This window comes from Aptenodytes patagonicus, chromosome 2 (genome assembly GCF_965638725.1).
Source record: "Aptenodytes patagonicus chromosome 2, bAptPat1.pri.cur, whole genome shotgun sequence".
In the NCBI taxonomy this organism is placed as follows: Eukaryota; Metazoa; Chordata; class Aves; order Sphenisciformes; family Spheniscidae; genus Aptenodytes; species Aptenodytes patagonicus.
This window is the reverse complement of record NC_134950.1, coordinates 84,816,001-84,843,137: the sequence shown is the minus strand read 5'-3', so window position 1 is coordinate 84,843,137 and position 27,137 is coordinate 84,816,001. Positions and strand designations below refer to the sequence as shown.

Genomic DNA, 27,137 nt, shown 5'->3' with positions numbered 1-27,137 from the left:
CAAATCTTCCGTGTTTTACATCTCAGTTCATGGCTGAGTGTTAAAATTTGCTGGGAGTCTTTCTTTAGTTTGTGACCTGGGGAGGAGAAGGTGGTAATCGTTGGAGAAGGAGGAGCTGACAGCCAGTCCTCCTGCCTGCTCCAGACCCAAGAGAAATGTCCACCAAAAGTCTCAGGGGGTGGTTCCTTTGTCCCAGGCATCCTGGACAATCGATGGGGGTAGGTAGAACAAACGAAAAGAGGATGTAAGAAAGTGGAAGAAAGGACACCTCTTCAGGGTTGTAGACAGGTGCAGTAATTTCACAGGGTCCTGTTAGTATAACTTTTCTCAACTGCTGTGAATGCAAATTAATTCTAAAGTAAATGGAAAGGGGAATAAACTTTTTTTTTTCCTATCTCTGTAGACCTGTAGGCCTCTTTACAGGTCTGCTAGGGAGTTTAACTGAGGGTCACCCTTCGACTCTTTTCCAGCCACCCCCCACCTCTTTCTGAAAATAGAGACTATCTATTTAAACCCTGACTACTCTTTTCTTTTAGGTGCTTCTGTCCCGTTGGTAGAAGCTCCCGTAACTCTCCAGCAAACATGCTTGCTCCTTTCTGCGTAGAACTGTAATACCTGTTACTTAGTTGGTTGTGAGTGCTTTAATATGCTGCTAGGATTTAATAAAAATACTGCTGCCTGCTTGCTTTTGTTTTTTAAGACATGCATTTCATAGACATGCATTTCGTTGCTGTGTGCAAGGCAGTGAGCTGCAGGAAGTCGGAGGGCAAAAGGCATCGGATATCACACGCCATAAAAAGTGCAGACGTCCTTCCGAGTTACAAAATCTTTCCCTTCTTTGGGGGTATTGTCTGGACTGCATGTCCTCCCTGCTCTGAGCGCTACCGAGATGCCCGCAGTGAGGCTGGCCACGCATGTACTGTGTGAGGAGCGAGGCTGAGCTCAGCCGATGCTCGCCGGGCACAGCAGTGTACCTCTGCGTCCCCTGCACTCCCTGTATGCACGAGCTGTGCCTGCCAGCCTTTCTGCTGCAGGTGCATGGGAATAAGCCAGTGCTCTGCCCTTTAATGATAAAGTGTGCCATTATGTTTCGCTTAATTGGTTGTGTTTTCATCAGGTGATCTCCAGACAGGCAATTTGGAGTTGCTCAGTGATTATTGTGGTTTGCAGTGTACAAATTAGTGTGGGAAGTTGCTAATGCTACCCTTGCAACTTAGGACTTCAGTGGCAGGATTGGCTTTTTCTGCGCTCACCCGAAGCGCAAAAGGTAAGGTGGGAGAGCAACAGACGGGCGCCGTGCTGCCTGCTGTTCGTCAGGATGTCCATGTGTTGCTCTGGCAAAGGATCATCCTGTCTTCCAAACCTGCTTGTAAAAGCCAGGCACCACAGGTGGGCTTTGGACGCAGAGCGGTGCGCTTCCCCAAGGCAAGTTGCTTACATCCTGGATTTTTAGGATTAAATAATTTTTATTTAATTAATTTTTAAGGATGGCTAGGTCCTGGGTATGTCATACTGGTTCCCCACTGCCTCAAGTTGTTTCATAACCCATATTGGACTCGTTCTGTGTGATGCTGCAAGTCTGATAACGTCTGCCCAAGCTTCCCAAATTGGCCTCAGCGCTGCTGCTACCCAGTTGCTGCAGTCACTTGTTGCAGGCCAGAAAACCACATTTTCCTGGCTAGGTGTAGACATGGCATGTCTTTATTCTTCATCAAGCTTCTCTGGGCTCCTCTTCCTGCCTTTGAGCTGTGGTGTGCTGCCCTGTGCCCGCCCTGAGGGGCCGCGTGTGTGAGGGGCAGGCTGCTGGGCTGCGGAGCTGTCTCAGCTGGTGGAGCTGGTGTGGCGAAGAGGTGCTTGTCCTGCGTTCAGGACGTTGCCCCTGACTTTTAACAGGGCATATGAACAGGGTCGAGTGGGTGCTGTTGGTGAAAGCTGCTGGGTGGATCGCTGTGGCTCATGGGAATGGAGGACCTGAGCTCCGTCTGCTAAGCTTGGTGCAGCCCAAACCTGACAACTGCTTGTCGTCAAAGCGTAACCGGGATTTGTTCCTCAGCGTGGGGTCAGACCAGCCGGGTGGGCCTTCAGAAAGGCAAGGCTGAAACGGTTGTTGGAAATGCTACTGAACAGGTCCAACAGCGCATCCTAATTTACCAACTGTCCAGTGTTTTTCATCTGTTCCTCCTGGTTTCTGTGTTCCGTTAGCTATTAACCATAGCAAGTCCTTATTCTACAGATGTCTACCCGTATGCAGGGTCCTGTTGACATCTGCAGGACATGGTAGCTGGGAAAAGTTAGGAAAGGGTTCTGGTGTTTGTCAGGCAAACCCCATGTAGCTTGCCAAATGAGATTGATTAAAAAAACAACAAACAAACAAAAAAAAAAACCAAAAAACTTGAAGCATGAATTAGCAATGTAAAGAAATAATTCAGTGCAGTTACATACTTTAAATACTTGTGTTCCTGTGGTGAAATAGAGATATGTAGCGATCATATCGTGAAAGCGAATCTGGAAAGAGAAATTAAGCTTTCCGAATCATCTATTGTAAATTCGATGTGAGGGGATCAGTACAACTTAGGAAGAGAAGTTACGACCTGATTCAATTTCTCCTATTTTCAATAATCAATGTTTCTATTAGTGAAATAAATGAATGAAAGAACTGTGGGCTGACTGGTCCATTATTCTCTTTTCTCCCTCCTTTTCATGCTTACTTTCTTAGCCTTGGAATACAGTCTTGCTAATTCTTATGGCACCAAATTGTGAACTGTGTCTCTTCAAAATCCTGAGTTTTAATTTCAAGAGAATATGGAGCTTGGAAGAAGAGGGGGGAAAAACAACAACAACAAAAAACCCCCAACTTATAAAGAATGTGGGCTGGGTGAGTCAGTTTGTTTTTGTCTTAATGCTCTGGTCTTATAGTTGTTTTCTGCAACAATTAAGGCTGGAAATATTTTCCCTTGTTGCCCATCCCTACTCTAACGCAGGAAAATGATTCATGTGTAAACTGATATTTTAGAGTTGCAGGGAGACATAAACAAAACAAAACAATCCCTCTAATATTGTCAGACCTGTAAAAGGATCATGAAAATTGACAATATGAAAGTAAGAGCTAAAGTGGAACCTTTTGTACTTTGATGGCAGTAACTTGCAAAGTGAAAATTGTAGTAGTATTCTTGGGAGTAATTTTTAAGTATGCTTGTTACTTTGCACAGTCTGCTGCTTAATATGGATTATCTTTTTCACACAAGAATCCCACTTGACTAAAGGTAAGTTTTCCTGGAATTGCCTGCTTGTTTGGCATGAGAGGGGAAAGGGGGGAAAAAAAAAAAAGACAACACTGAGCTTCCTAGAAACCAGGAATAGTCCCTGCCTTGCTAAATTCAGTTCCTCCTGTGTGCTTTCAGGTGCAACACTGGCATCTTATTGATGATGCTTGACGCAAGAAGGTTTTGATAAATACTACCAGATTAAAATCAGATGGCTGGCAAAGAGTGGTCAATAGAAGAAAATGTATTTTGATCAGAAATTTCATCAGCTTTGCAAATTCAAATCAGGCTGAACCAGTATAATGTCCCTCTAGACAAAGCGTATCCATGCTTGTGTAGCACAATTAGTATCTGTGGAAAAACTAGTACTATATAGTTGTTCCGTACTAGATTTTTGTCTAAAAAGTCAATGCCCAGGTACATGTAGAACAATGTTAAGAGCTGAACAGTTTTTTGACTGATGAGCCTAATAGATCCATGTCTCATGAAAACAAGTGGGAAATGCTTCTCTTCAGGACTTGTCTGTCAAAGGAATGTTTTGTTTTGTTTTTTTCACTTAATCAGCTTTAAAGTACTCAAATTAAAGATGTTCATCCTAAACAAAACATTTTGAAATGAGACTGAACGTATGTCTTTGCAAGCAGGAGTTCCCACTTTGCAGACAAGTCCCTCCATGGGTTTTGCAGGTGGTGAATGAGAAACATCTTTCAAGTTCAGTCTCAAACTAAACGCTGTTTCAGAGTGGTCAGTCTCTCCCATACCACATGGCTGGTGCTTGGGAGTCAGCTCCCCTGGTCTTTGCTTTGTATTCTGCTCAGGCAGGAGAAGCAATAGGAAGGTGGAAGAAAACGCTAGGGTGTTTTACAACACTTGTGAAAAATGGTTTTGAGACTCTTATCAGCCTGTGGCAGATGACAAATTGGGTACCTGGGAGGTTTTAAGGGCAAAGTTTCTTAAGAAGAGCAAAGTTGTGTGGCTGAGCCTCATTGGTCTTTGAGACACCGGTCCCAAGAGGGTAGCTGAAGGAGGGAATGAGAAGAGGGTGCTAGCATGACTTCACACATGTGGATTTAGAAATCCTTATCCACCTTGATGTGAGTTTATAAGCTTGTCATGTAGTATAAGCAAAAAGTTGACAATCTGGTGGCTTTTGGATTGGGGACTGCCAAGCACAGCTGAGCATGGTGGATGAGCTACAGGCATTTTGGCAGGCTGTCCTCTTGTCCCCAAGTCAGTGATAGAGCTGCACGGCAGTGTAACAACTTACTAGACGATACGGAAAAGATTATGTTAGCAGAAGCTAGTGGTGATTTAAATTAGCTTGTTTGGGCAGTCGTGCTGGGATAACTACTCTTGCTATATTGCTGTAGTGTTTGGTGAATGAGTTTTGGAGGAGAGTCTCTCTTCCCCTGCTGCTTTTATGTGCACTGTCCTTCCTCGGTTCTATCTGTCTTAAAATACCTGTTGAGGTTAAAAAAAATCTCAACTCCCATGGATGAAGAGTTGGGTTGTGTGCATGTGTACAGATTGGTTAAATTCAGTTGGTTTTAAGGAAATGAAATTTTGGGTTTTTTTGTGGTTTTCTGTTTGGGTTTTTTTTTGGTTTGGGTTTTTTTTTTTTCTTTCTTATATTTGTAGTCATGTCTGTAATTAATAAAAAAATGTGGTTTTGGAAAACTGTGAGTGCTTGGCAAAACTGTGCTGTCGTCAAAGACAGAGCTGCAACTCCTATTGAAATCCGTGAAGGCAGAGTTAGGGCTTGTTTGGTTCTTAGGGTAAGTTTTAAGGTTTTTCGGAGGATATTGTATATTCTTCTTTAGGAATTCGAATAAGGGGAGAGAATGCTACTTTGAAAATGAGCATGAATGTACCAGGAGGTCTGTCATTTGCCTGGCCACTGCTAGGTGTGGGGGGGAGAGTGGTGGAGGCGGTGTTGCTTGCCGGGCGGGTCTGTGATACCCGCTGATGATGTACAGCGGGACCTGAAACTGTGGATCTGGTAAATAGAGGAAAGTTGCTGTACACTTTTCCCGCTTCCCTGATTTCTCATTTTTGCAGTTTTGATCACGGTCAGTTGCCAAATAGTACTTTGAGCTTTGATTTTTAATTTTGGAATAAATGAGAAATGCCATAGACTTGACTGCCCAGAAACTGTTATTTCTTTACCTAAACTTGCAGGCACGAGAAAGAGTTGTTGTCCCGTAGCAGCCTGTCGAACTCAACTGCAACTGATAATAGGCTTTCCAAATTCCTGTGTTGTCATGTTTTTCCAGCCGTGATGCCATTATGTAGGTTGGGCAGTCTCGAAAGCGAAAAAGCTATTTGACAAAACCTGTCAAAATGTAAAGGTAACGCTTGAATCTTTCTCATGAAAGTCATAATTCGGACTGTAGCAATACAGGTAACTCTCCCGAAAGGACTTGATGGCACCTCATTGCTAGATTTGCTTTGGAGGGTATGATAAAGCTGTTTCCTAATGGTGTGGAAACCTCGTCATCCTCAGGAGCTGGCAACCACATATACAGAGCTCTGGCAGAGAAGTGCAATTGCTTTTTGGCTTTTGAGCAAGGTCTGTTAGCAATGTGTGTCTTCACACTCAGCAGCAGAAGGTGGGGAGGTGCGTGGTCGTCCACCTGCGTATATAGAGGGTAATCTCTGTGTGCTGTTTGTGTTGGGCATAACTGAAGATAAAATGTTTAGGGTTTTTTTCTTTAATTAAAAAAAAAAGGCCATATTATATGAAGCAGAGGTCTTGTAAGAAGTACTGGTGCTTTCAAAGGGCTGGGGAAGGTACAAATTTATTCCGGTACCCTCTCAAGTCAGCAATAGTAATAATATATGTTTTAATCCCATTTCTTGTTTTTAAAGTGGTATGGCATCGTCGGTGCTGCGCTATCTCCAATTACTGAAGCAGAAGGAGATGGAGCCTGTTCAAGGTTAATCAGCAGCTGTTGCACAGGCCTTGGGAGCAGGAGAGCTGGTGCTTTGATCTGGTGTGGGGGATGGACAGACAACAGAAACATCTCATTTTCAAGGAGATTTTGTTCTGCAGGAAACTAACCCCCCTAAACTGACCTTATATCCCATGGAAACATCTTCATGGCTTTGTTCTGCTTTAAAACAGTAAAGCAAAGCGATACTGTTCAGGAGGCAGAACTAAGTTTGAGAGAAAGGTGTTAATAGTTTACTTCTGTGCTCTTCGAGGAAATTGTGATTAGTGCTGTGAGTGTTTTAAAAATGAATTTTACCCCATTCAGCTGGATTAAGTCTGTGCCTAGATTTAAGTGCATAGTCAGTTCATGAAGTTGAGTACTGAAATCTGGATTACATGCTCAAATACCTTCCAAAGCTGTGCTTTCTCTCACTATCTACAGAGACTTAGAGTTCAGCTTGTCCTTCTCCGTAACGCTGTCCATCCCTTCCCACTCCCCATCCTTGGGCAAAAACTGCTGGTTTCCGACTATTGGCAGAGGGGAGGCAGGCTGGCTGGAGCGAAACGGAGCCCGTTAGTGGCACTGTCTTGGAGTGATTTCTGGAGTATTCATTTATTTCCCTTTTGTATGTTGTGTGGCGGTAGTGTACGCAGATTTTCGTAGTAGTTTTCATATTCAGCCACTGCTGACATCCGGCTGTTGTGGAAGACTTTTGTCGATGAGCGCAGGAAAGCTGCACCGGGGAAGCCAGGCACTGCAAAGGAGGCGATCTAGATCAATACTCTGAATTACAGAGTAATACGTCAGACAAATGGCCATTACTACTTGTTTGTTTCCCTGGACTTAGGTATGGAAGAACAGGTCTGGTCTTCTGCTTAAGAGGCTGAACGCTTCGTTTTTGGGTTGAAGTCGGTGAGGGATATCCAGCTTCCACTGAACTTGATGAGTTTGCCACTGAGTAGTCTGGCCAGGCACGCACTTGGCATGTTAAAGTTTTTGGGTACCTACACTGAAGTGTTTTCAGTAGTCCTAAGCTAACAACGAAGGGTGAGTTTTCAGAAGCAAAACTCTTCATTAATATGAAATTAGCAAAGTTGTATTTTTTCTGGATAGCTTCTTTCTTGCTGTCGCCCTCATTGTTTGTCATCAGTGTGTGAATTAGTAAAGAGGAGGAATGAAGATAAATGTGGTTTTGGTTATCTTTTGCATTAAAAAGCTATGTCCAGCTTGACCTAGTTAATAACATCTCTTCCCGTCTCTCAAACTTTGTATTTGGAGCCAAGCTACTGAGGTGCTTTAGAGAACAAAAGGTTCTCTAAATACATACTGACTGTTGTTCCTTCTGCTTTGCCAAGCCCTAATAGCAACATGCTTTTTGAATGCAGATGTCTCATAACCTACGTTCATTGCCCTTAATTTGAAGCAGTTTTAACTGCTTTGAATCAACTGCAGTCATGAGTTGGCTGGATTTTACATTATAACGTGAATGAGTAGCATTTTCACTTGGATGAGAACACGATTATTATACAATATTTGCTTTTTCATTTATAGAGATATATACTATATATAAAAAAAATGTAATCAGTGTGCAGACAGTTATTTATTCAGCATACAACCTGTATGGATACAAAATGTAGCTTGTTAGTTTTGCAATGAATCCTCCACCATTTTACTTAGTTAAGATAAAGTTCTTAGTTAATTTTGTGATTTCCAGCATATATGTCCAATAGAAAGTAAAAAAGAATGGATTTTTATCATCTCCAAGAACAGAATACAGAGGAAGGTAAGAGGTAGTGTTTGCATTTTTAGCAGCAAAATCTGCGAGGTAGAAGGGCTAGGGGACTTCCTCAGGTGGTCTTACAGCTGTGAGATTTGCAAACCTATTTCCTTTCCCTTTTGCAGTCGGGAGAAATTTATTTGCTATGGAAATGATGGCGTATAGCCCTTCTTCTGCGAATGCTAATCCAAGTATTTTTACAACCTCGCTTCACGGAAATAAAAACCATTGGGTTTTAATAAGTGCTCCGTGGCTTTGTTTGCCGTCTTACCCCAGAAGGGCAGCGTGTCAGGGAGCTCTGGAGTAACCCAAGTTACCAGGCTTCTCCCCCCAAAACAGGTTCCGATCAATGTAACGTGCTGCCATGTGGGTTGAGTGGAGTCCTTCCTCAGGCAGGGCCTGTATGACAAGTCTTGTGATAAATTACCTACTAGTGAAGATTTTGTTTCAAATCTGTCACTTGCGCGTAGCTAACACGTCGCAGAGGGACTGCAGCCCAGTTGCAGAGCTAGCTGGGCACAGGAGGCGGCTGTAACGTGCATAGCTTGTGAGGTATCTTTTGCCAAGACTCTTTTTTGGTTTTTCCCTCCCCCAGACAGGAAGGCCTTGCAGTGCACCCAGCCCATGGACAGATACCGTATTGTTGAGCTACCTTGCCAGGGAACACGTTGTATTTGCGTTTTAGATGCCTCGGGCTTTGTGAACTGCATTGTTCCAGCCTCCCCTGAATAGCAGCTATTGACCCCTAACAATGTACGTTTGTTTAAATCAAACCCTTTTGTACTTGCTTTAAAAAGCTTATTTTAGGACCAGCCCAACCAAGTGAATGCTTCTGTGTGGCCCCTTTTTTTCCCCTTCATAGGAAAAAAAAAAAAAATCGGGATTAATTCTTTAATTTCAAGACGGAAAACATTCTCCTCCTTGTGAGAGGCTATTTTGAATGCTGAGGTTTTGGCAAATTTTGTTGTGGCTTAATGTTTATAAGCTTCTCATTGCCCTTGAAAGCATAAACTTCATGTTATTCAAGCTCGGAGATTTTGGCAAATAATAAACCAGCGGAACAACAGGGGTTTGGTTGTCCTGAAGCACTTGAAGAACTTGACAGCACTTTGACAAATAGTTTTTTTTGCTGTTTATGTGTGCATTTAGATGGATCGAATTCATCTAGGAGGAGGAGGCAGAGACTGACCGGTACAGACACTTAATGCCCAGCAGCGGGCTGCCAAAAGCATTTGCCTGGGTGGTGGGAAGTCTGGGGCCAAATTCCCTTTGCTGCTTGGTGACTGTAGTACATACCTTCACCTCTTGAGCCGTCAGGTCTCCAGAGCTTGGTGGTGTCAGTAGCCACCTTCATTAAATGTTACAATTTGTGAGCAAAACTATGGCTATTTACTGGGTGGGGGGAAGCTTTGCTGTGCCTTGCTCCTGTGGGGTTATTGGGTTGAGGCAGAAAAGCCCAGTGAAGTAAAAATTTGCTATGAGCTGGACAACCTTTTAGTCCTTCCATTTTATGCCAGAATGATTCCACTAATAACAAAAAATATTCAAACATGAAACAGTGATTGTCAGACTGAATGAGGTTGTTTCGTGGGCTGATGATTCTTTCTTGTGCTGTCCTATGTTAACTCAGGAGTACTGCATCTCATGAGGTTTCTGTTGGTATTTCTGTTGGATGCATTAGGAGGAGTGTTGCCAGCAGGTTGAGGGAGGGGATCCTTCTCCTCTACTCAGTGCTAGTGGGGCCACACCTGGAGTGCTGTGTCAGGTTCTGGGCTCCCCAGTACGGGAGGGACATCGACATGCTGGATAGGGTCCAACAAAGGACCATGAAGATGATGAAGGGACTGGAGCATCTCTCCTATGAGGAAAGGCTGAGAGAGCTGGGACTGTTTGACTTGGAGAAGGCTCAGGGGAGATCTCATTAATGTATGTAAATACCTGGAGGGAAGGTGCAAAGAGGAGGAAGCCAGGTTCTTTTCAGTGGTGCCCAGTGACAGAGCTGGAGACAGTGGACACGAACTGAAACACAGGAGGTTCTCACTGAACATCAGGAAACACTTTTTTACTGTGAGGGTGACTGAGTGCTGGCACAGGCTGCCCAGGGAGGTTGTGGAGTCTCTCATCCTTGGGGATACTCAACAGCCATCTGGACGTGATCCTGGGCAACCAGCTCTAGGTGACCCTGCTTGAGCAGGAGGGTTGGAATAGATGCCATCCAGAGGTCCCTTCCAACCTTAGCCTTCTGTGATGCACAGGTGAAGTGAGGTGGCTGAGGACATACAGGGATCCGAGGCAAAAGACTCAGCTCACCTTGCTCTGAGTGTATTGCATGATACAGCATGGGTAGGTGATCTCTCATATGCAGCACCATGCACTTGTGCCTTACGAGCTTTAGACCCACGCTGTGGTGGACTAAGTGGGGCGGGCAGCAGCTGTGGCCAAGCACTGCATTGCACTGCCCTGCTGGGGCTGATGGGCAGCTGCAAGCCTCAGGTTTTCACTCTCAGGCACTCTTGGGGATGGTGGGCTGACGGTAGCAACTGCGTTAATGTGAAAGAGCCCTTTGTCTCCCGCCCCGGGGGTTGTGGTAGATATTCCTTAATACCGAGGATGTCGCCTTCAAAGTTGTCATCGCTCCTGCACCTGTACTTAAGGGACATAGGATATTTCTGTTTGCTGGCTCTGGTGGGGAGGTACCAGAGGAAGTCCAAGAACAATGCCCTCACGTCAGCCTTCCTCCCTCTGGAAAGCACAGGGTGTTCATGCCCTCAGACCTGTCAGTGTGAGGGTGTTCGTGCTGCTCGAGAAGATTAAAAGCAGAGTGGTGCCCTGGGTTTTCTGACGGCCAAAGTCCAATGCAGACCCCAGGGAGCAAGTGAAAGCCTTCCCACTGCTATCACTGGGTTTTGAATTAAATATTCAAGTCCTCTCTGTTGCTTCTCCCCACTTCTGGGGAGTCCTCTTCCTGCTGTTTCCCAGTCCCCTGCTTCCCCCTACCCACCTCGGGTGCTAGCATCCTCCTTTCCGCTCCCCTCTGCCCTCACCCTGCGCTTTTGAGTTGACATACCCTGTGTTTGAACTGCCTCGGACTTGCTGTAAACCTGGAAGCCACCTGGCTCGAGGTTTCAGAGGTAGAAGGGCAAACAGCTCTGCAGACATCTGCAGCATTTAAAATGGAAAGTAGTTTGTCAAAAGATGGAGGGGGGAAAAAATAATGAGGGATGCTCTTACATGGTCCTCCATGTGCAGCTAAACTCTTGCCATTTGGAGAAACCAAGCAGCAAGAACTTTTACATTCTTAGTGAGCATTATCTTGTGTCTCAGTGCTGCTGTTCTCCCATCATAGAAACAAGAATAATGTTTATTCAACATTATCTAAAGTGTATGCAACTCGTAATGTGGCTGAAGTCTGTGGTAGACTCACAGGCCACTCGCTTAAATATGTAACAGAAATAAAAATCTGTATTTGTCATGATTGTTAATAAGGACCCTGCACCCCACCAACTTTAACAAGGCTTGTTTCTGTGTGTAGAAATTCAGGCAAGGACAACCTTTGGATTGTTTTGTTTTGTTTTGTTTTTTTTCAGTGATCGCACACCCAAAGTCACAATCTTATGATTATCAGGGTATATCCCAGCCCTTTTCCACCACTGCTTTACTTGTTCTTTAGGAGAGAATTTGACTGTTCCGGTGAAAAAAAAATCTCTGTTTTCTAAATACCACTAAAATACTGTCTTTCTGATATGGAGCCTGCTGTCTGTTTGTAGAGAATGGGAGTATAGTTTGGGTTGGAGGTCAGATCACGGGGTGCTGCTACTCAATGTTTTCATGCCAGCTGAAGCCTTCTCTTATGCTGGAGCAACTTGAGTGGGTATCGTTACTGGGATGGCTTTTGCTGCAGCTGCAGCATCAGCTGTGGTTCCTCCTCCCACATCCTCCTCCCTTGTTCTCAGTGCTGGATATTTCTGTTTTCTTGATGCTGGATCTACCAGCCAGGTGAAAATTAAAATAGTCTGTGCCTACCCTGTCTTATTAGACTGACTTAGGTGTCTCACTGGTAGTGTCCTCTTGCCTCCTCGCCTCTAAAAAGCAAATGTCATTTCTTTGTAACCTTGCTTGCTAGTAGGTTGGGTTTTTTGTTTGGTTTTTTTTAAATCCTCTGCATTGTTGTGCAGCCAAAAGAGGAGGATGGTATAAAGGGCAAAGTGGTTTAGAAAAAAGGTGAAAGATGATAGCAGGGGGAAGTGCTGTGAGTGCCTAACAGAGGTTGAAAATAAACGGGTAGGGAGCCAGCCGGCTTTGAGGAGGATCTTTTAAACTGTGTGCAAATTCAAACACGGCTTTGTAATTTTATGTGTGCTAACATGAGGCACATGACTCAGAATTGGCTCCAGCTGCTCTTGCCAGCATTTAGGAACTTCTACTAAAAAAAAAAAAAAAAAAAGAGGCACTTCAGTATAGTTCTCCTGTGTTTACTGTTCGGGCATAAACCAACAAATACTTGCTGAGAGATTATTTTATTTTATTTCTTTCACTTACTTATTTGGATTTTGCACTCACTTTCTCTCTTTTTATTTGATAAGTTTTTCCAGAGAAAAATATTGAGTGACATTCTTTTTTCAGTTTTCACTTATGCCATCTATAACTCTGTTTTGTTTATTGTAGGGGTCTCGGGTCTGGCTGCGAGAAAATAATCAGCATTATCCCAGTACTGTTCATTCCTGTGCTGAAGGAGTCATCGTATTCAGGACAGACTATGGTCAGGTATGGGCATCGCTCCTCTGTTTTCTCCTTTTTGCCACTCTGTGGAAGAGAAGCTGCTCTCCTTGTGGTGAGGGCATAGGGGAAACTAAAAGCCTAAGGTTTGTGAATAAAATACTCATTTTGTATGACCTGAATGCGCAACTTTGGTTTTGATAGCTCTTTCCATTGCCTGTCTGGTCAGTTGCTATGATTGTGCTTGACAAAGCTGAAGCAATGCTGCCAGGTGTGAGAGCCTTGTTCCACATAGGTCGGTGGTTATGTAGTTTACTGGAAGTAGGTGGCTTCTCCATGTTTGTATTCCCTTAAAATAACAGAAAGGGGGGGCTGGCACGTGGCACGGCATCACGGTAGTGGAGTGTCACTGATTCAATGGGAGGCAGCAAGGCACACCTCCCAGAGCAAAACCGGGGCAGCTACACCAGCTCCTGGCGCAAGAGGATTTTAACTTTTAACTGCTTTCTGGCTGTCAAGCGCTCCTGGCTCCTGTCTGCCTGCAGGCATGGAGATGGGTCCCAGTCTCTCCTTGGGTTACCTCGGCCATCTCAGGCAGTGCATGCCTGCGTGTCTGGCTGCCAGCTGGTGAATGAAGCTGGTGTGGAGCTTGGTGGCTATATTTTTTTTTTTTTTTTTTTTAACCCCCAGAAGAAGGCAGAACTAGCCCTGCCAGTTGCTGACAGTTTAGAAGTGCTCTGCTTTCTCATGCACTTACTTTTTATTTATCTATTTATTCTAATCTCCATTAGGCCATGGTTTATCCAGACCTAGCTTCCTGCAGCTTCCCTGAAGAAATTTCAGTTATAGGTTGAGTCGGATATAAACAGTTATGCTGCGACAGTCATCAACCTCCGGAGGACACTCCCTTTGACTTTTGGAGGATGTTTCTTCCCTCAGTTTTGCTTCCTTTTCTTAGTTACTTGCACCAGATGAAGGTAGCTTCGGGTAGTGAATGAGGCTGAGAAAAGCATGGTAGACTGGAAAACATGCTGCCTGTTCTTGCTGCCTTCACTTAACGTCTTTCTGGGTGAGCATGGTGGAAAAGCACGTCTTTCCAAGGCAGGGAACCCTTACTTTCCTTGCATGTCTTTCTCCAGGCAGGAAAGGAACCAGACGGAGTTGCAGGGTGGTCTTTGATGGGCAGGATATAACCTACTCGAGGTTAAATTGCTGCCCTCCTGGCAGTGAGGGATGAAAATGGGGGTGAAACAGCCAGGGTCTGAGGCAGAGAAAATGATGTCTTCCTTGTCTTCAGAGTCCCTGGGCATGTGGCAAAGGAAACAGGATGACAGAGAGGAGGTCATGTCCAAGCATCTGTGTCTGGTCATGTCTCTGGTGGCAAAACTTAGTTGTGCTCTACATCCCTGGGGAGGCAGAGAGGTGGGTGAAAGTCACTGCTGTCCTCAGCATCTGAAGAGGTAGTCAGGGAGCCCAACTCCCTGATAGCTGTTGCATTCCCACTCCCATCCACTGCCCTCCTAATGTCACTGGTTCTCAGGCCAACGCCTGCATCCTCCTGGAAGCTATGCGAAGGCACATGGAGGACAGGGAGGTGATTCAAGACAGCCAGCATGGCTTCACCAAGGGCAAGTCCTGCCTGACCAACCTAGTGGCCTTCTATGACAGAGTGACTACATCAGTGGACAAGGGAAGAGCTACGGATGTCATCTATCTGGACCTCTGTAAGGCCTTTGACACGGTCCCCCACAACATCCTTCTCTCTAAACTGGAGAGGTATGGATTTGATGGGTGGATTGTCCGGTGGGTGATGAATTGGTTGGATGGTCGCATCCAGAGGGTAGTGGTCAACGGCTCAATGTCCAGATGGAGATTGGTGATGAGTAGTGTTCCTCAGGGGTCTGTACTGGGACCAGTACTGTTTAATATCTTCATCAATGCCATAGACAATGGGATCGAGTGCACCCTCAGCAAGTTTGCAGATGACACCAAGCTGAGTGGTGTGGTTGACGTGCCTGAGGGACGGGATGCCATCCAGAGGGACCTGGACAAGCTTGAGAAGTGGGCCCATGTGAACCTCATGAGGTTCAACAAGGCCAAGTGCAAGGTCCTGCACCTGGGTCAGGGCAACCCCCAGTACCAATCCAGGCTGGGGGATGAAGGGATTGAGAGCAGCCCTGCCAAGAAGGACCTGGGCAAGGTACTGGTGGATGAAAAGCTGGACATGAGCCAGCAATGTGTGCTCGTGGCCCAGAAGGCCAGTCATATCCTGGGCTGCATCCAAAGAAGTGTGGCCAGCAGGTCGAGGGAGGTGATTCTGCCCCTCTGCTCTGCTCTGGGGAGACCCCACCTGGAGTACTGTGTCCAGCTCTGGAGCCCTCAGCCCAAGAAATACATGGACCTGTTGGATTGGGTCCAGAGGAGGGCCATGAAAATGATCGGGGGGATGGAACACCTCCCCTGTGAGGACAGGCTGAGAGAGTTGTGGTTGTTCAGCCTGGGGAAGAGAAGGCTTTGGGGAGACCTTATTGTGGCCTTTCAATACTTGAAAGGGGCTTATAAGAAAGATGTGGACAGACTTTTTAGCAGGGCCTGTTGCAACAGGACGAGGGGTAATGGTTTTAAACTGACAGAGGGTAGATTCAGGCTAGATATAAGGAAGAAATTTTTTATGCTGAGGGTGGTGAAGCACTGGACCAGGTTGCCCAGAGAGGTGGTGGATGCCCCATCCCTGGAAACATTCCAGGTCAGGCTGGACGGGGCTCTGAGCAACCTGATCTAGTTGAAGATGTCCCTGCTTATTGCAGGGGGGGGTTGGACTAGATGGCCTTCAAAGGTCCCTTTCAACCCAAACCATTATATGATCCTTTGCACCTGTGCCAAGTTACCAGATATATTGGATTGGTGACCCAGACACATATGGTATGGGGGAAGACATCCACAAAACTAGACTGCAACTACCACTAGGTGCAAAGCCTTCTCACAGAGAAACAGGAACGCCACCTATGTGCTGGTGTGATTTCTGTGGGTTGCATGTTAAATTGTGCATTTAGTGTTGCTCAGATTTGGGAGGTTGCATATTTTGACCTGTCCTACTGAAATTTGAGGTCCAGTGAAGTGGAGTGGCTGAGACTGTCTCTTCCGTTGGCTCTTTGAAGCTAAAAAAAGAAGGATCCATCACATTAAAGCATCACTGTTACATTTGGGTTGCAGAGTAGGAAGGCTGCCGTGTGTGTCGTTACACTAACGTGCTCCAAGCAGTGTCCAGCATTGGGCCTTTCATTTAAGCATAAGCCCTCTCCAAGTCCTAGCAGGAGTGACTCACGTGCTTACAGGAGTGGCTACCTGTAATTTTCGAAGGATTTTGTAATTGGACATGTAGCTGTAAAGAACTTGCCTTTTTGAACTGCAAACCCTTATATTTATGGAAACCACAGGTGCTGTTGTAAAATGGACAGCTTGCTTTGGTGCCCTAGGAAAGGATGGCAGAGCTAATGTTGGCATCCACAAGCGGAAAAGCTGCTTGCTAATGGTCTTGCATGTGTGTGTTACCTGTGGTGTTGCTGCCTTTCCGTGGTGTACATAATGCAAGCTGAATATGCAAGGTAATATGGAAAAAGCCTCAAGTCATTACCATGATATCATCTGACTGATTACATTTCCTTAGAAAATCTTGGTGCTTCAAACATCACTTGGAAAAAAAAAAAAAACAACCCACCTTCTTTGGTTTGGCCTGCTTGTGTTAAAAGCAGGTGGTGCGAAACGGGAAGGACGTAGGGAGTAGCCTTCAGACCCATGATGTGGCATTCGTCTCCTCGGCGGGTCTGAGCTGGCTGCTGCCCAGCTGAAGGCATACTAGCGATTCACTGCATTTGATAACTTTAATCCTTTTCAGGGCTTATGTTTTCAGGAGTGCACTTTGCGTGTAAAGGGACCTTGCCAGCTGACATTGGCCAATTAATATTTTTCCTCCCGTTGCTTTTCCTGATGTGCTTTTAGACCATCCTTGCCCTTGCTGTTTGGTTACCTACAGGCTGCAGAAGGTTGCAAGCAAGTGAAATGAAACTGAGATAATGCCTGACGATTACCTCTGACGGCTTGGCAATCCCTGCAGTGCTGAATATCACTTTGAAGAATGAGGCAGGGGAAGCAAGGGGTGAGGTTGCAGAAATACGGGGTGATGATGATTTTTGAAGCGTGGCTGGTGTATTGATTCCCAGACCCTTTTGACAGCTGCAGCTTGTGTTCAAGTCTAATGACAAACTGATGAAAGTGTTGGGACCTTATCAAAGCACAGCATTGTTATTCATCTTCTCTGATTCAGTAGCTTCTACTAGACTTTGCACTTCTTGCCTTTCCACCAAGCATTTTGCATGAGTTCTCAAGACGTGATTGACGGGGTGGTGTGACTAGGAAGGTGTGTTTGCTGGAGTTGTGCTCAGGTTTTACTTTTTTGAGTTTGGACTTCAAGTCTTTGCCAATGTCAGTTTGCAGAATAATGGAAAAATCATAGCATAGTACATCTTAATTTCTTCTTACTGTTCCATTCTGAGTGGTGGAAATAAATTTGCCACAAAAACCCATGGTGGCATATGGTTTTATGCTGAAGGGGTGTTGGATATAGGGAATCCTACCCAATGCCAATACTCTTGCAAGAATATGCCGTAACCTTTCAATGTTTTAACAAGTTGCGTATCAGGTATTGAGTCCCTTCTTGATAATCACATGGTGATGTAATTGCTCCTCGAGTATTCTTGTGTTGCCTGAATGTTTCAATGAAGCAGTCCATTTGTTAATTATCGTTAAAGATGATTGTGGTACTGCTTTCTGCTGTTGTTGCCCTCTGTGTGAGATGGTTGTTAAAGTAGTTGATTTGATAGGCTGGGGGGAATATCTGATACATATGGTACGGTACACTAAAAAAAGGGAGTCGGTTTGAGTTTCTCTGAAGAAATAGCTACAAAACAGTCTTAACTCTTTATGGGGAAAAAAAGAAAAACGTGGCACTGTACAGGGGTAGATGAAAGCCTCATTAAATACAGGGAGGGAAAGAGTACATCAGGGCCATGTTTCACCACCCCGGCCCACGATAAAGGAGTGGGAGATGAAAGCTGTAACATCCCTCTTGGCACATGTTCATGGCGTTGAGCTGCAGCTGACTCTGCAGTGCCTCTCAAAAGCCTTCTGCAGGCTGGCCTTCAAAACAAAGGGTCTGCTCATCGCAGCTTCTCGAGCCATTGCAGACAATTCATATTATAAATGTTTTTCTCTTTATAAGCACCTCCCAGATCTTTTCCAGAAGAGAAGATACTGTACTCATTTGCTAGTTGGTGGATGGGTTGGTTGGTTGGTTTTTTGTTCCATTAACATGCACAGAAGTGGTGAAGGACTCTGCCTAATGTTTTGGAAACACCATGTCTATGAATATACATATAAAGTATGTCAGTGCAGGCTATGAATACTTAGACTTAAAAAAAGTAAGTCCTAATTTTTCCTTGTGTGTATAGACATATATATGTGGCTGGAAAGCTGCCTGTCAGAAAAGGACCTGGGGGTGCTGGTCGACAGCTGGCTGAACATGAGCCGGCAGTGTGCCCAGGCGGCCAAGAAGGCCAATGGCATCCTGGCCTGTATCAGCAATAGTGTGGCCAGCAGGAGTAGGGAAGGGATCGTGCCCCTGTACTCGGCCCTGGTGAGGCCGCACCTCGAATACTGTGTTCAGTTTTGGGCCCCTCACTACAAGAAGGACATTGAGGTGCTGGAGCGTGTCCAGAGAAGGGCAACGAGGCTGGTGAGGGGTCTGGAGAACAAGTCTTATGAGGAGCGGCTGAGGGAACTGGGACTGTTTAGCCTGGAGAAGAGGAGGCTGAGGGGAGACCTCATCGCTCTCTACAACTACCTGAAAGGAGGTTGTAGCGAGGTGGGTGTCAGTCTCTTCTCCCAAGTAACTAGCGATAGGACAAGAGGAAATGGCCTCAGGTTGCGCCAGGGGAAGTTTAGATTTGGACGCGAGGAAAAATGTCTTTACTGAAAGAGTGGTGAAACATTGGAAGAGGCTGCCCAGGGAAGTGGTGGAGTCCCCATCCCTGGAGGTATTTAAAAGATGAGTAGATGAGGCACTTAGGGACATGGTTGAGTGGGCATGGTGGTGTTGGGTTGATGGTTGGACTTGATGATCTTAGAGGTCTTTTCCAACCTTAATGATTCTATGGTTCTATGAGATATATATATATATATATATATATATATAAAAAAAAGATGGCATTACAGTTACTGCATCTTTTTTTTTTCATGTTTGAGGGTATTTTTGCTACGTCTATTTCTAGGGTTAAAATGATTTCTTCCTTAAGGGTTTTATTTACAGTAAAGCAGATGTTTCCTCATCATCATATTCTATAAATTTTTAATGGAGTTGTGTGAGCTTATAAAATGCTCAAGTGAATGTTTAAATAAAATGTTAAAAGCCCTGTTGTCACTGTATGCTTTGTTTGAAATTACTTGCATATGTTCAGTAGAGCATCAGTGGTTCTGTTGAGAAAAAAACCTCTTTCCAGTTTCTCTCCTTTTCTTTTCTGAATAATGTGAACTTTATCTTATTTCAGATAAAATACTAACTTTTGCCCTTGCATGAAAGAGGACTGCATTGTGCTCTTAACTTGTACAGACACACTTGAAACTGTCCCCAGTGAAAGCACAGATAGCAAATAGAAAAAGCTTGTCAGGGAGTTAAATCTTTCAGAAGAGCTGTCTGGAGTTGCATGGCATTAATTTCAAGAACATCTTTCTTGTCTCCTAATGAGGACTCTCTACTTTTTCTTCCATTTGTACATCCAAATACATATAAAAATAAAGCCAAGAAATGCATAGTCAGCATCCCCCCCCCCCCCCCTTTTTTTTTTTTGTTAATGTAGTCACGGTGATTTGTGTAAGTAGCATTGTGTTTAAGCCTGTAAGTGTTGGGGACTTTCAGAAGAGCACCTGAGAGCACACAATTTTAATAATGCGCATTCCACTGCAAGGGAAATTTTCTGTAAATGTAAGACATAACACGTGTATATGTGTTGGGGAAATCTGCTCTGAAGAAACTCATGCAGGGAGAAGTAAAAGTTGAATCGATTGCTGCAAACTGCCCCGAGTCTGACACTGAAATTTCAGGATATTTAATTGCATACCTGCTTAGTTGCCCGAGAGGAACTTTTAAATCAAAGATGTTATAAATAGAAGCAGCTGAGCGATAATATCCCAAAAATGTAGGCTTTTTAAAAACAGATGTCACGTTTCACCAGTAAAGACTTTGTCAGTTAAACCAGCTTTCTGTGAACTTTCTTTACAAAGAAGTCCTTCACGGCATGATGTTATGTCAGCAAACAGTGCTGCTCAGTATCCTTAGCTTCAAATCAGAGGCACCTGTAAATGGTTTGGTCAGCAACAAAAGTATTTTTTCCTGTGTGTTTAACTTAATGTGGCTCTTCTGGGGCATTTCTGCATCTTGAGAATGGGAAGGCTACAGATGTTCCTTGTTAAACACAGCTCAAGTATGGTTTCCGTAGAGGTTTTCACCTTCCCCCCCCCCCCCCCCCCCCCTTCTTTCTTTCTTTCTTCCTGGTTTTGAAGGCTGGGAGAGTTTCTCATCGTGACCTCATTCAGAAAAGCTAGACCTGGGCTTTGTTTGGGTTTTTTTTTTACTTTTTTTGCTTGGTTTCGGGGGTTCCTTTTGTTTGATTTTTGAGTTAGCAATAGGATTATGTTGAAGTTACCATGTGGTTATACCAGGAGAGTTCATGTTTTCCTCATTTTTGGTTTAAAAGGAAAAAAAAAAAATCCCAAACCTGCAGTCAATGGTTAAGCACTTCTCATAAGGACTCTTTTCTTTGCCTTGTGTCCTTTCTCACCCTCGCTTGGGACTCTCTTGTGCTAGCCTTTGCTACTGTGAGGAGCCCTTTTAAACAGGAGTCTTCCGTTCATATTCACAGGGCATGAATAACACCACTGAAGTTACTTGGCTTAAGTTACTGAAGTCAGTAGGACTGTTTATCAGTAAATGCTGTGTTTGGCTGCATCAGTTCATAGGATCAGGCATCAGAGAAGTAAATCCTTCTGGACAAGGATTTTCTTAGTTATCGTTGAAAAGCATTGTGCTTGCTTCTAGCTCTTCCATGTGAAGACTGGACAATATTTCCAAACAGTGGGTTTTTTTGGACATTCCCCTGAATTCAGTATCTATTACCCTTGAAATACACGCTTACAAGGGAGCATTTTAAAGAAGCCCTTTGTGTGCTCCCTTGTATATACAGCCTCTTAAGAAAATACACAAATATATGCAGTGGGCTTTGGTCTTGGCCGCTCTTAGCATTAAATGAATCCATCTCTTTCTGCAAACTTTATTTATGAAGACTTCCATGCTTTTTAATTTAATGGTGCTTACGAAGAGTTGTGACTGTCGACGCCGGCCGTTGGGTAGCTCGTGTGTGTTTCGGGCAGCAGATCCCCTGCCTTTGGGGCTCCGGGTCAATGCCAAATTCAGCAGCTTTACACCAGGAAATAGGATTCCATCTGTCTAAACACTGTAAAGTTCACTTTATTCCGCAGTTAGTTATATTTGGCTTACGTGTAATAATTCTCCTGATTATTTCTAGTATACTTAAAGTTTGGTGCTGTGGCTGTTTGCTTGTTGGCTTCTTGGGGCTTTTTTGTGTTTTGGGTCCTTTTTATTGCTGTTGTTTTTTAAGGAATGTGCATGGGAATTTTGGGTTTGGGGGATGGGGTGGGGTTGGGGAGGGCCAGAAGTCAGCCGGAGCGCCTTTTAGTACTCCGGATTTATTTTCTGTGGAGAAGTGTTTACATCTTTGTGTGGGATGTCAAAGTTCAGTGACTCTCTGGCTGCAAGCATCTGTTGACACGCCTGTAAACAGAGCTCGTGACAGATGCGAGCCGGGCGCCGGGAGCATCCGCAGGGAGACAGGACTTGCTGCCTCGCACGGCCCAGTCCCAGCCCCGGAGGCGAGGCAGCGCAGCTTGGGGAGGCGGCGTTTGGTACTCCAGCCTGTGGGGCATCACCTGGAAGGGGTTGTTAGGAGCGAGGGCAGTGCACCCGTGCTTTCTCCATCCCATGCTCTTTAGAAAGAGATCTCCATCAACCAAGAGAGGCTGCAGAGGCCATACGTGTCCTGCAAGCCCACACGTGTCTTGCAAACCCACTGAGCTGCATCGTCCCATCCCTCCTGCGAAGCATTTAATGGAGCGTAACTGCAATGCACAAAAGCCTCCCCGTGCCTAGTAAAGGTTTAATGCAACCGTAGGGCCTCACAGCAAACATTTTCCTTAATGGAAATGCTGCTTCAAAATCCCAAATATTACTTGTAAGTACAATGCTTGATCACTGGTTCAAGTGGAAGCACTCATAAATAGAAGAATTTTTTTTTCCTGATGTGCCATCTTTTTTTTACTTTTTAAGTACTTGCTAATTCGAAAAATCATTAGTTTGGGTCTCTTACATTCTAAAGAATATTGATTGGTATAGCATAGAAATATTAAAAAGACATTTCATAATGCTGAAGGAAGCAATATCTGTAGCAGAAAACTTTTTTTCCCTGATTCAGGAGCTAATTCAGCTTGCCTTTTTATCTGCTTTATATCAAGAGCAATATTTTTACATGACTGCTATTCTCTGAATATTTGTTAAAGGGTAATAGGAAAAAGCCTCTTTTTGTGTGTGTTTTTGCCTGAACTACTGTGTATTTATTACATAAAAAATACAGAGCAGGTTATGAATTACTTCTTGGATATGTTGCACATGTGCTGTCCTTACTTTTTTCCTGTTACTTGCCTTTCTGCCAAAACCACTATTGGTTTGATTAATTCCAGGAAGGGGAAAGTTTTAATCCTGGAGTGAGATAGTTTAAAATCAGGTTGAATTGTAAAAAAAAACAAAACAAAAACAAAACAAACCCAAAACCAACAACAACAAAAAAAACCCCCAAAAACAGAAATCCCACCCCTGACTGCCAGACCAAGTTGACTGTATTATTTCTGCAAAATGAGCTTTCTGGCTACCGGTACATAGCCACTTTTTGTCAGAAGTCAGGGAGTTTGCAAGTGAGCGGCCCAGAGATTTCTAATGCACAAATGATGGGGGCAGGAAGGCTGAGCAATGACCATAAATAACTCCTTTAATGTTGGGCTTTCAAGGGTTTTGTTCTGTGTTTCCTAAACATAATGGTAGTGTTTGCTTTAGCTTTACTGAAATTAATTCGTTTGGCATTAGTGTGGCTGTTGTTAAGTGTTTTACTAACAATATAAATTAAATCTGTATGAACAAAAGCATTTATCTGTGGGCAGAGAGTTGCCTTCTGCTTTTTATAAGACCTGACTGAAAGCAGTCCGTATCTGAAATGGTGACAAAGAGGTACTTATTGTGTCCCCCACCTTGGTTTGCTGTGGCCACGTAATGGGTTGTGGCTACGTAAACAGTTGAGATGTCAGTCTTCTCTCTTGCTTTCTGCAAAGAAAATCCAAACCATCTGTGCTTTTTTGGTGCTTTTATTATGCTTGTACTAAAGATAGCAAAACTGCTTTTGTTTTAAGATTAAAACAGATGTACACAGGCAGCCATATTAATTTCTTTTGTAAGGGAACACAGTTCAGCTGTTCGCAAAACATGGGAAGGAATTCAGACTGCATCGTGCCAAAAAACGACGACGACAACGATGAATCTGTAGCATTGTGACGAGCAAGCTTGTCACTTCAGTTGTTCCCTTGTTCTTAAATTCCCTTGGATGTGGGGCTGGTCTCATTGTTCAGTGTTTTCGGTGTTTTTAGGAACACATGGTTTAGGTTAAGTGCAATTACGCGCTGGGATGCTTTGCTCTGCAACAAGGGCACTGCTCAGTTTTGCTCTGGTGAGGTTTTGTACCTCGCAGTGAAGATAAATGGTGGATAGACACTGAGATTTTTACTTGGAGAAGACTCCCATCAACTTGTGCATGAACTTATTCCCATTAAGAGTTGAGCAAAACTCAGGTAGCATAGAGTGCCCTAATTTTTTTTTATTATTATAGATTATTTATTTTATTATTCTTTTTTACTTATTTTTTAAATTAAAAAGTCAAAGAAATGACTGGGTAATTCTGGACAGGATTTTGCACAATGAGGGCTTATAAGAAAACACTAGCGCGCGTACGAGCAACCATTTTATAAAGTATTGAGAGTCATGAGAAGAGGCTGCCCTCTCTCTCCGTGACGTCCTGCCGCATGGGAGCCGCTGTTTGGCAGAGCCACGTCCTGCTCCTGCCCTGTTGCCCTGTCGGGGACAGAGGGCTGGGCTCGGGGGCTCGAGCTGTGAAAAATCCTTTAGGTTACTATTTCGAGGCAAGTGAGTAGTTTAAAACATGTAGCTATCTGACAGATGTGTAGGGTACTGCGTTAGGTGTGCCGGTGGTCCCGGCCCACATCCTGTTAGCAGGTATCGTGAGGTGGGGGTGATTAATGTGTAGGGACGTAGGCAGTGTCCGCTGGCAGGTCCTGTGAGGCAGGCTGCAGCGCCTTTGACTGCGTGGTGCCGGTTCTGTAGATGGAAAGCTTGTTTGATCTCTCCCCTGTGGCCACTCGAGTAGTTCTTGAGGTGTACATTACCTCTGTGTACCCGAGAAATACGGAAACCAAGGGGGATTCTCTGCGTCTCCAGATACACTTCACCACACGGGTTAACTTCATTTACAAAACTAAATCTGTTGCTGTCAGATTGGAGTTTTGATGCCAGATTACTTTCAAGGCTTGATGTCCGAAATACTCTGTTTGAAAGATGTAGTACTTCTTGCAGAATTTCAGGTTCTTTTAGCAGGGAACACAGGAGCTTCCTGGTGGGATAAAATGTGTCATTGCACCCTCGGAAGCCGCATGACATTTGCGTTCTTGAACGTTTCAAAGCGACTTTTTTCTTGATAGCGTCAAGCTTTCTCATGAGAAGGTTATCGGAGTGAGATTTCCCCTAAAGCATTTCTGCAATGTGATAATAAACTCTTTCATTATTAGTTGCAAAAGGAACTTTAAGTGCTCCTTCATAGTGGTGCTTTTATGGTTGCTAAACCAGGGGAAGAAAATGTTAGCGTAGGTCATGTGCCTCTCCCTCATCCGGCACACTTTATTTTGTAAAACAAGCCAGGTCCTGTTTTGCATACACATGATGGAGCTGAGAGATGATTTAAGGAATTCTATCTATCCAAGCTGACTTAACTAAGGACAATCATAAAATGTACGTGGGAAAAAAACCCACTGTGTTGCGAAGTCAAACCCTGGAGAGTTAGGAAATGCTGCAGGGCCTCTTTTTGCACTGTAGGAAAATCAGCGTCCTGCCCCTCTGTGGTTAGGTGGTTGTGGCACACATGGGAGAGGAGAGGGACCTGTACCAGGGAGAAGCAGCATCAGTTGGCTCAGAGCACCTTCTGGATGTTGTAGGGTTATGGGGATGAATATATATGAGCGTGGAAGTAAAGGGTGCTTATTCAAAACACCCTCATAGTCCTTCCTTTTGTTTCTGTTTGGTTTGTTTTGTTTTGATGCCTCCTACCTGCACTTTGTCCTGTCTTCCATGCACAGGCTCCTGCGCTTTTACTTGTTTGGTCTCCAAGCTTCTGCTTCAACTTTGCTTTCTGTAATGTGTCCCTGCTCATTCGGCCTTGCAGCCTGGCTCTTGTTTGCATCTGTTTTTCTCTTTGACACAGGAGTGCACATGCACACACACAGGCGCACACCCTGTCAGGGCACAAGGGGGGCTGGTGGCTCCCTGGGGTGGGAGCATGGAGGCTCCCCAGGTGGGTGATGGCAGGGCCTGGCAGCCAGGGCCCATCGCACCCCCCCTAGCCAGGAGCAGGGCAGCCGGGGGGCACCGGGGCAGCCCCAGCCCTGGGCATCGGGCACATCCCTGCAAACCTCAGCAGAGCACAAAACCTCATCAAGCCTCCTTCATCTCACGAGGAGCACAAGGGTCAGATGGTCTTCTTGTCTTCCTTTCGCATGCTTCGGTCTGGGGTAGCATAGGTAGCGGCATCTTGGAGCTGCAGGGGGAAGCACGGGGAGGTCTCGCTCAGCAGCAGCTGGAGCACGCCAAGGGCAGACAGACTTTCCCAAGGTGTTTAGCTGCTAAATGTCTGAGGCTCTACTGAACACTCACTGTGGGATTTTTCTCCAGTGATTTATAACTTTGTCGAACTGATGACTTTTACAGGAAAGATAAAGTCTTGCCTCTTGGAAACAATTCATTCCCTTTTTAAATTAAACTTACCTTCTCCAAAGAACGGTCTGGTAGAGTGTTCATGTATCGAATCACCAGAATTATTGTAGGTCTGAACGAAACAAAAATACTGTTTTGCCTATGGTGATAAAATAAGCTAATTTGAAAATATATGCATTGTTAGTAAGATGTTTACCTGCTGTTGAATGCTTCGTCTGAAGCTTTCCATGTGTAGCAGAATTGTAAGCTATTGAAAACGTATTTGGGAAGGGAGCAATCTTAATAGCTAGAAGTGCCACAAGCCTCTAATGAAAATAATGATATGTCTTTTACTGCTGATTATTTCCCTTTTGAAAGTGCATTTTTTCACTAGCATCAGCAAGGAGTTCTAATTAGAAGTAAATAATAAAATCTGATCCATTATTAATGCTGCCTTCAGGCAGACATTTAATATACATTGAAATCTGATGGCCAGACTTTGTTGGCATTATCTGTGCATCATCATTGGCTTAAATGCAATTACACAGGGTAATCTTGTCACCACAAGATTTGCCCAGGAAGTGTAAAGTTCTGTGAAGGATACTTCAAGGTCTGCTAGGCATTTGAGATATGTTAATGTTTTTCACATGTCCTCGATAGGGGGGAAGAGGGAGCAGTATTTCTGCATGATCAGGAAAGCAACAGAAGCGTGACAAAGGCTTAGTAAGTCCAGTGTATGAGCGTATACTTCTAAGGAGAATGTGCCTACTGCACTGAGTTTGTATATGGACAAAACCCTTCATGTGGGCAGGGGCTGCATCCAGCAAAACCTGTGCAGAAGGCAAAGGGGAGGCGAAGAAGCAGAAGGCTGCTAGGGGTCCACATTTTCGTAAGCATCACCCTCGGTTTTCTTCTGGGTTGTTTCTCTGGGCATTTTTTAAAATGCTTGCCTTGTATTCCAGACGTATGACGTTGTTAACAGATTAGCCCAGACACTGCTGTGCATATTCAATTACTCCGAATCAGTTGCTGATATCTGTTAATCCCAAGCATGCCCAACAGCGTACATATCTAATACATTTGTTCAAATGGTTTCAGAAACGAGCAGAGCTATTGCAATGTGATGCAGTATCTTAATGCCTCTAATAGGTTGATACGGCTCTTCTGGAAAGTATTAAGTCATGTATATATGCTGTGTAGATGATGAGGTGGGGAAATGTGTGTGTAGGTGCTCACACAGA

At 44.5% G+C, this 27,137-nt stretch overlaps 1 protein-coding gene across 2 annotated transcripts in view; it reads left to right on the top strand.

Moving 5' to 3' along the window:
* The window catches only part of MYO10 (myosin X), a 175,417-nt gene that overhangs the window by 21,107 nt on the left and 127,173 nt on the right, over nt 1-27,137 (top strand). Inside the window, exon 2 of one of the 2 annotated variants that reach the window (XM_076330371.1) lies at nt 12,639-12,737. The exons of the other annotated variant lie outside the window; for it this stretch is intronic. Within the exon in view, the coding sequence (XP_076186486.1) occupies nt 12,639-12,737 (99 nt within the window). The remainder of the gene's footprint in view (nt 1-12,638; nt 12,738-27,137) is intronic. 2 annotated transcript variants of the gene reach the window in all.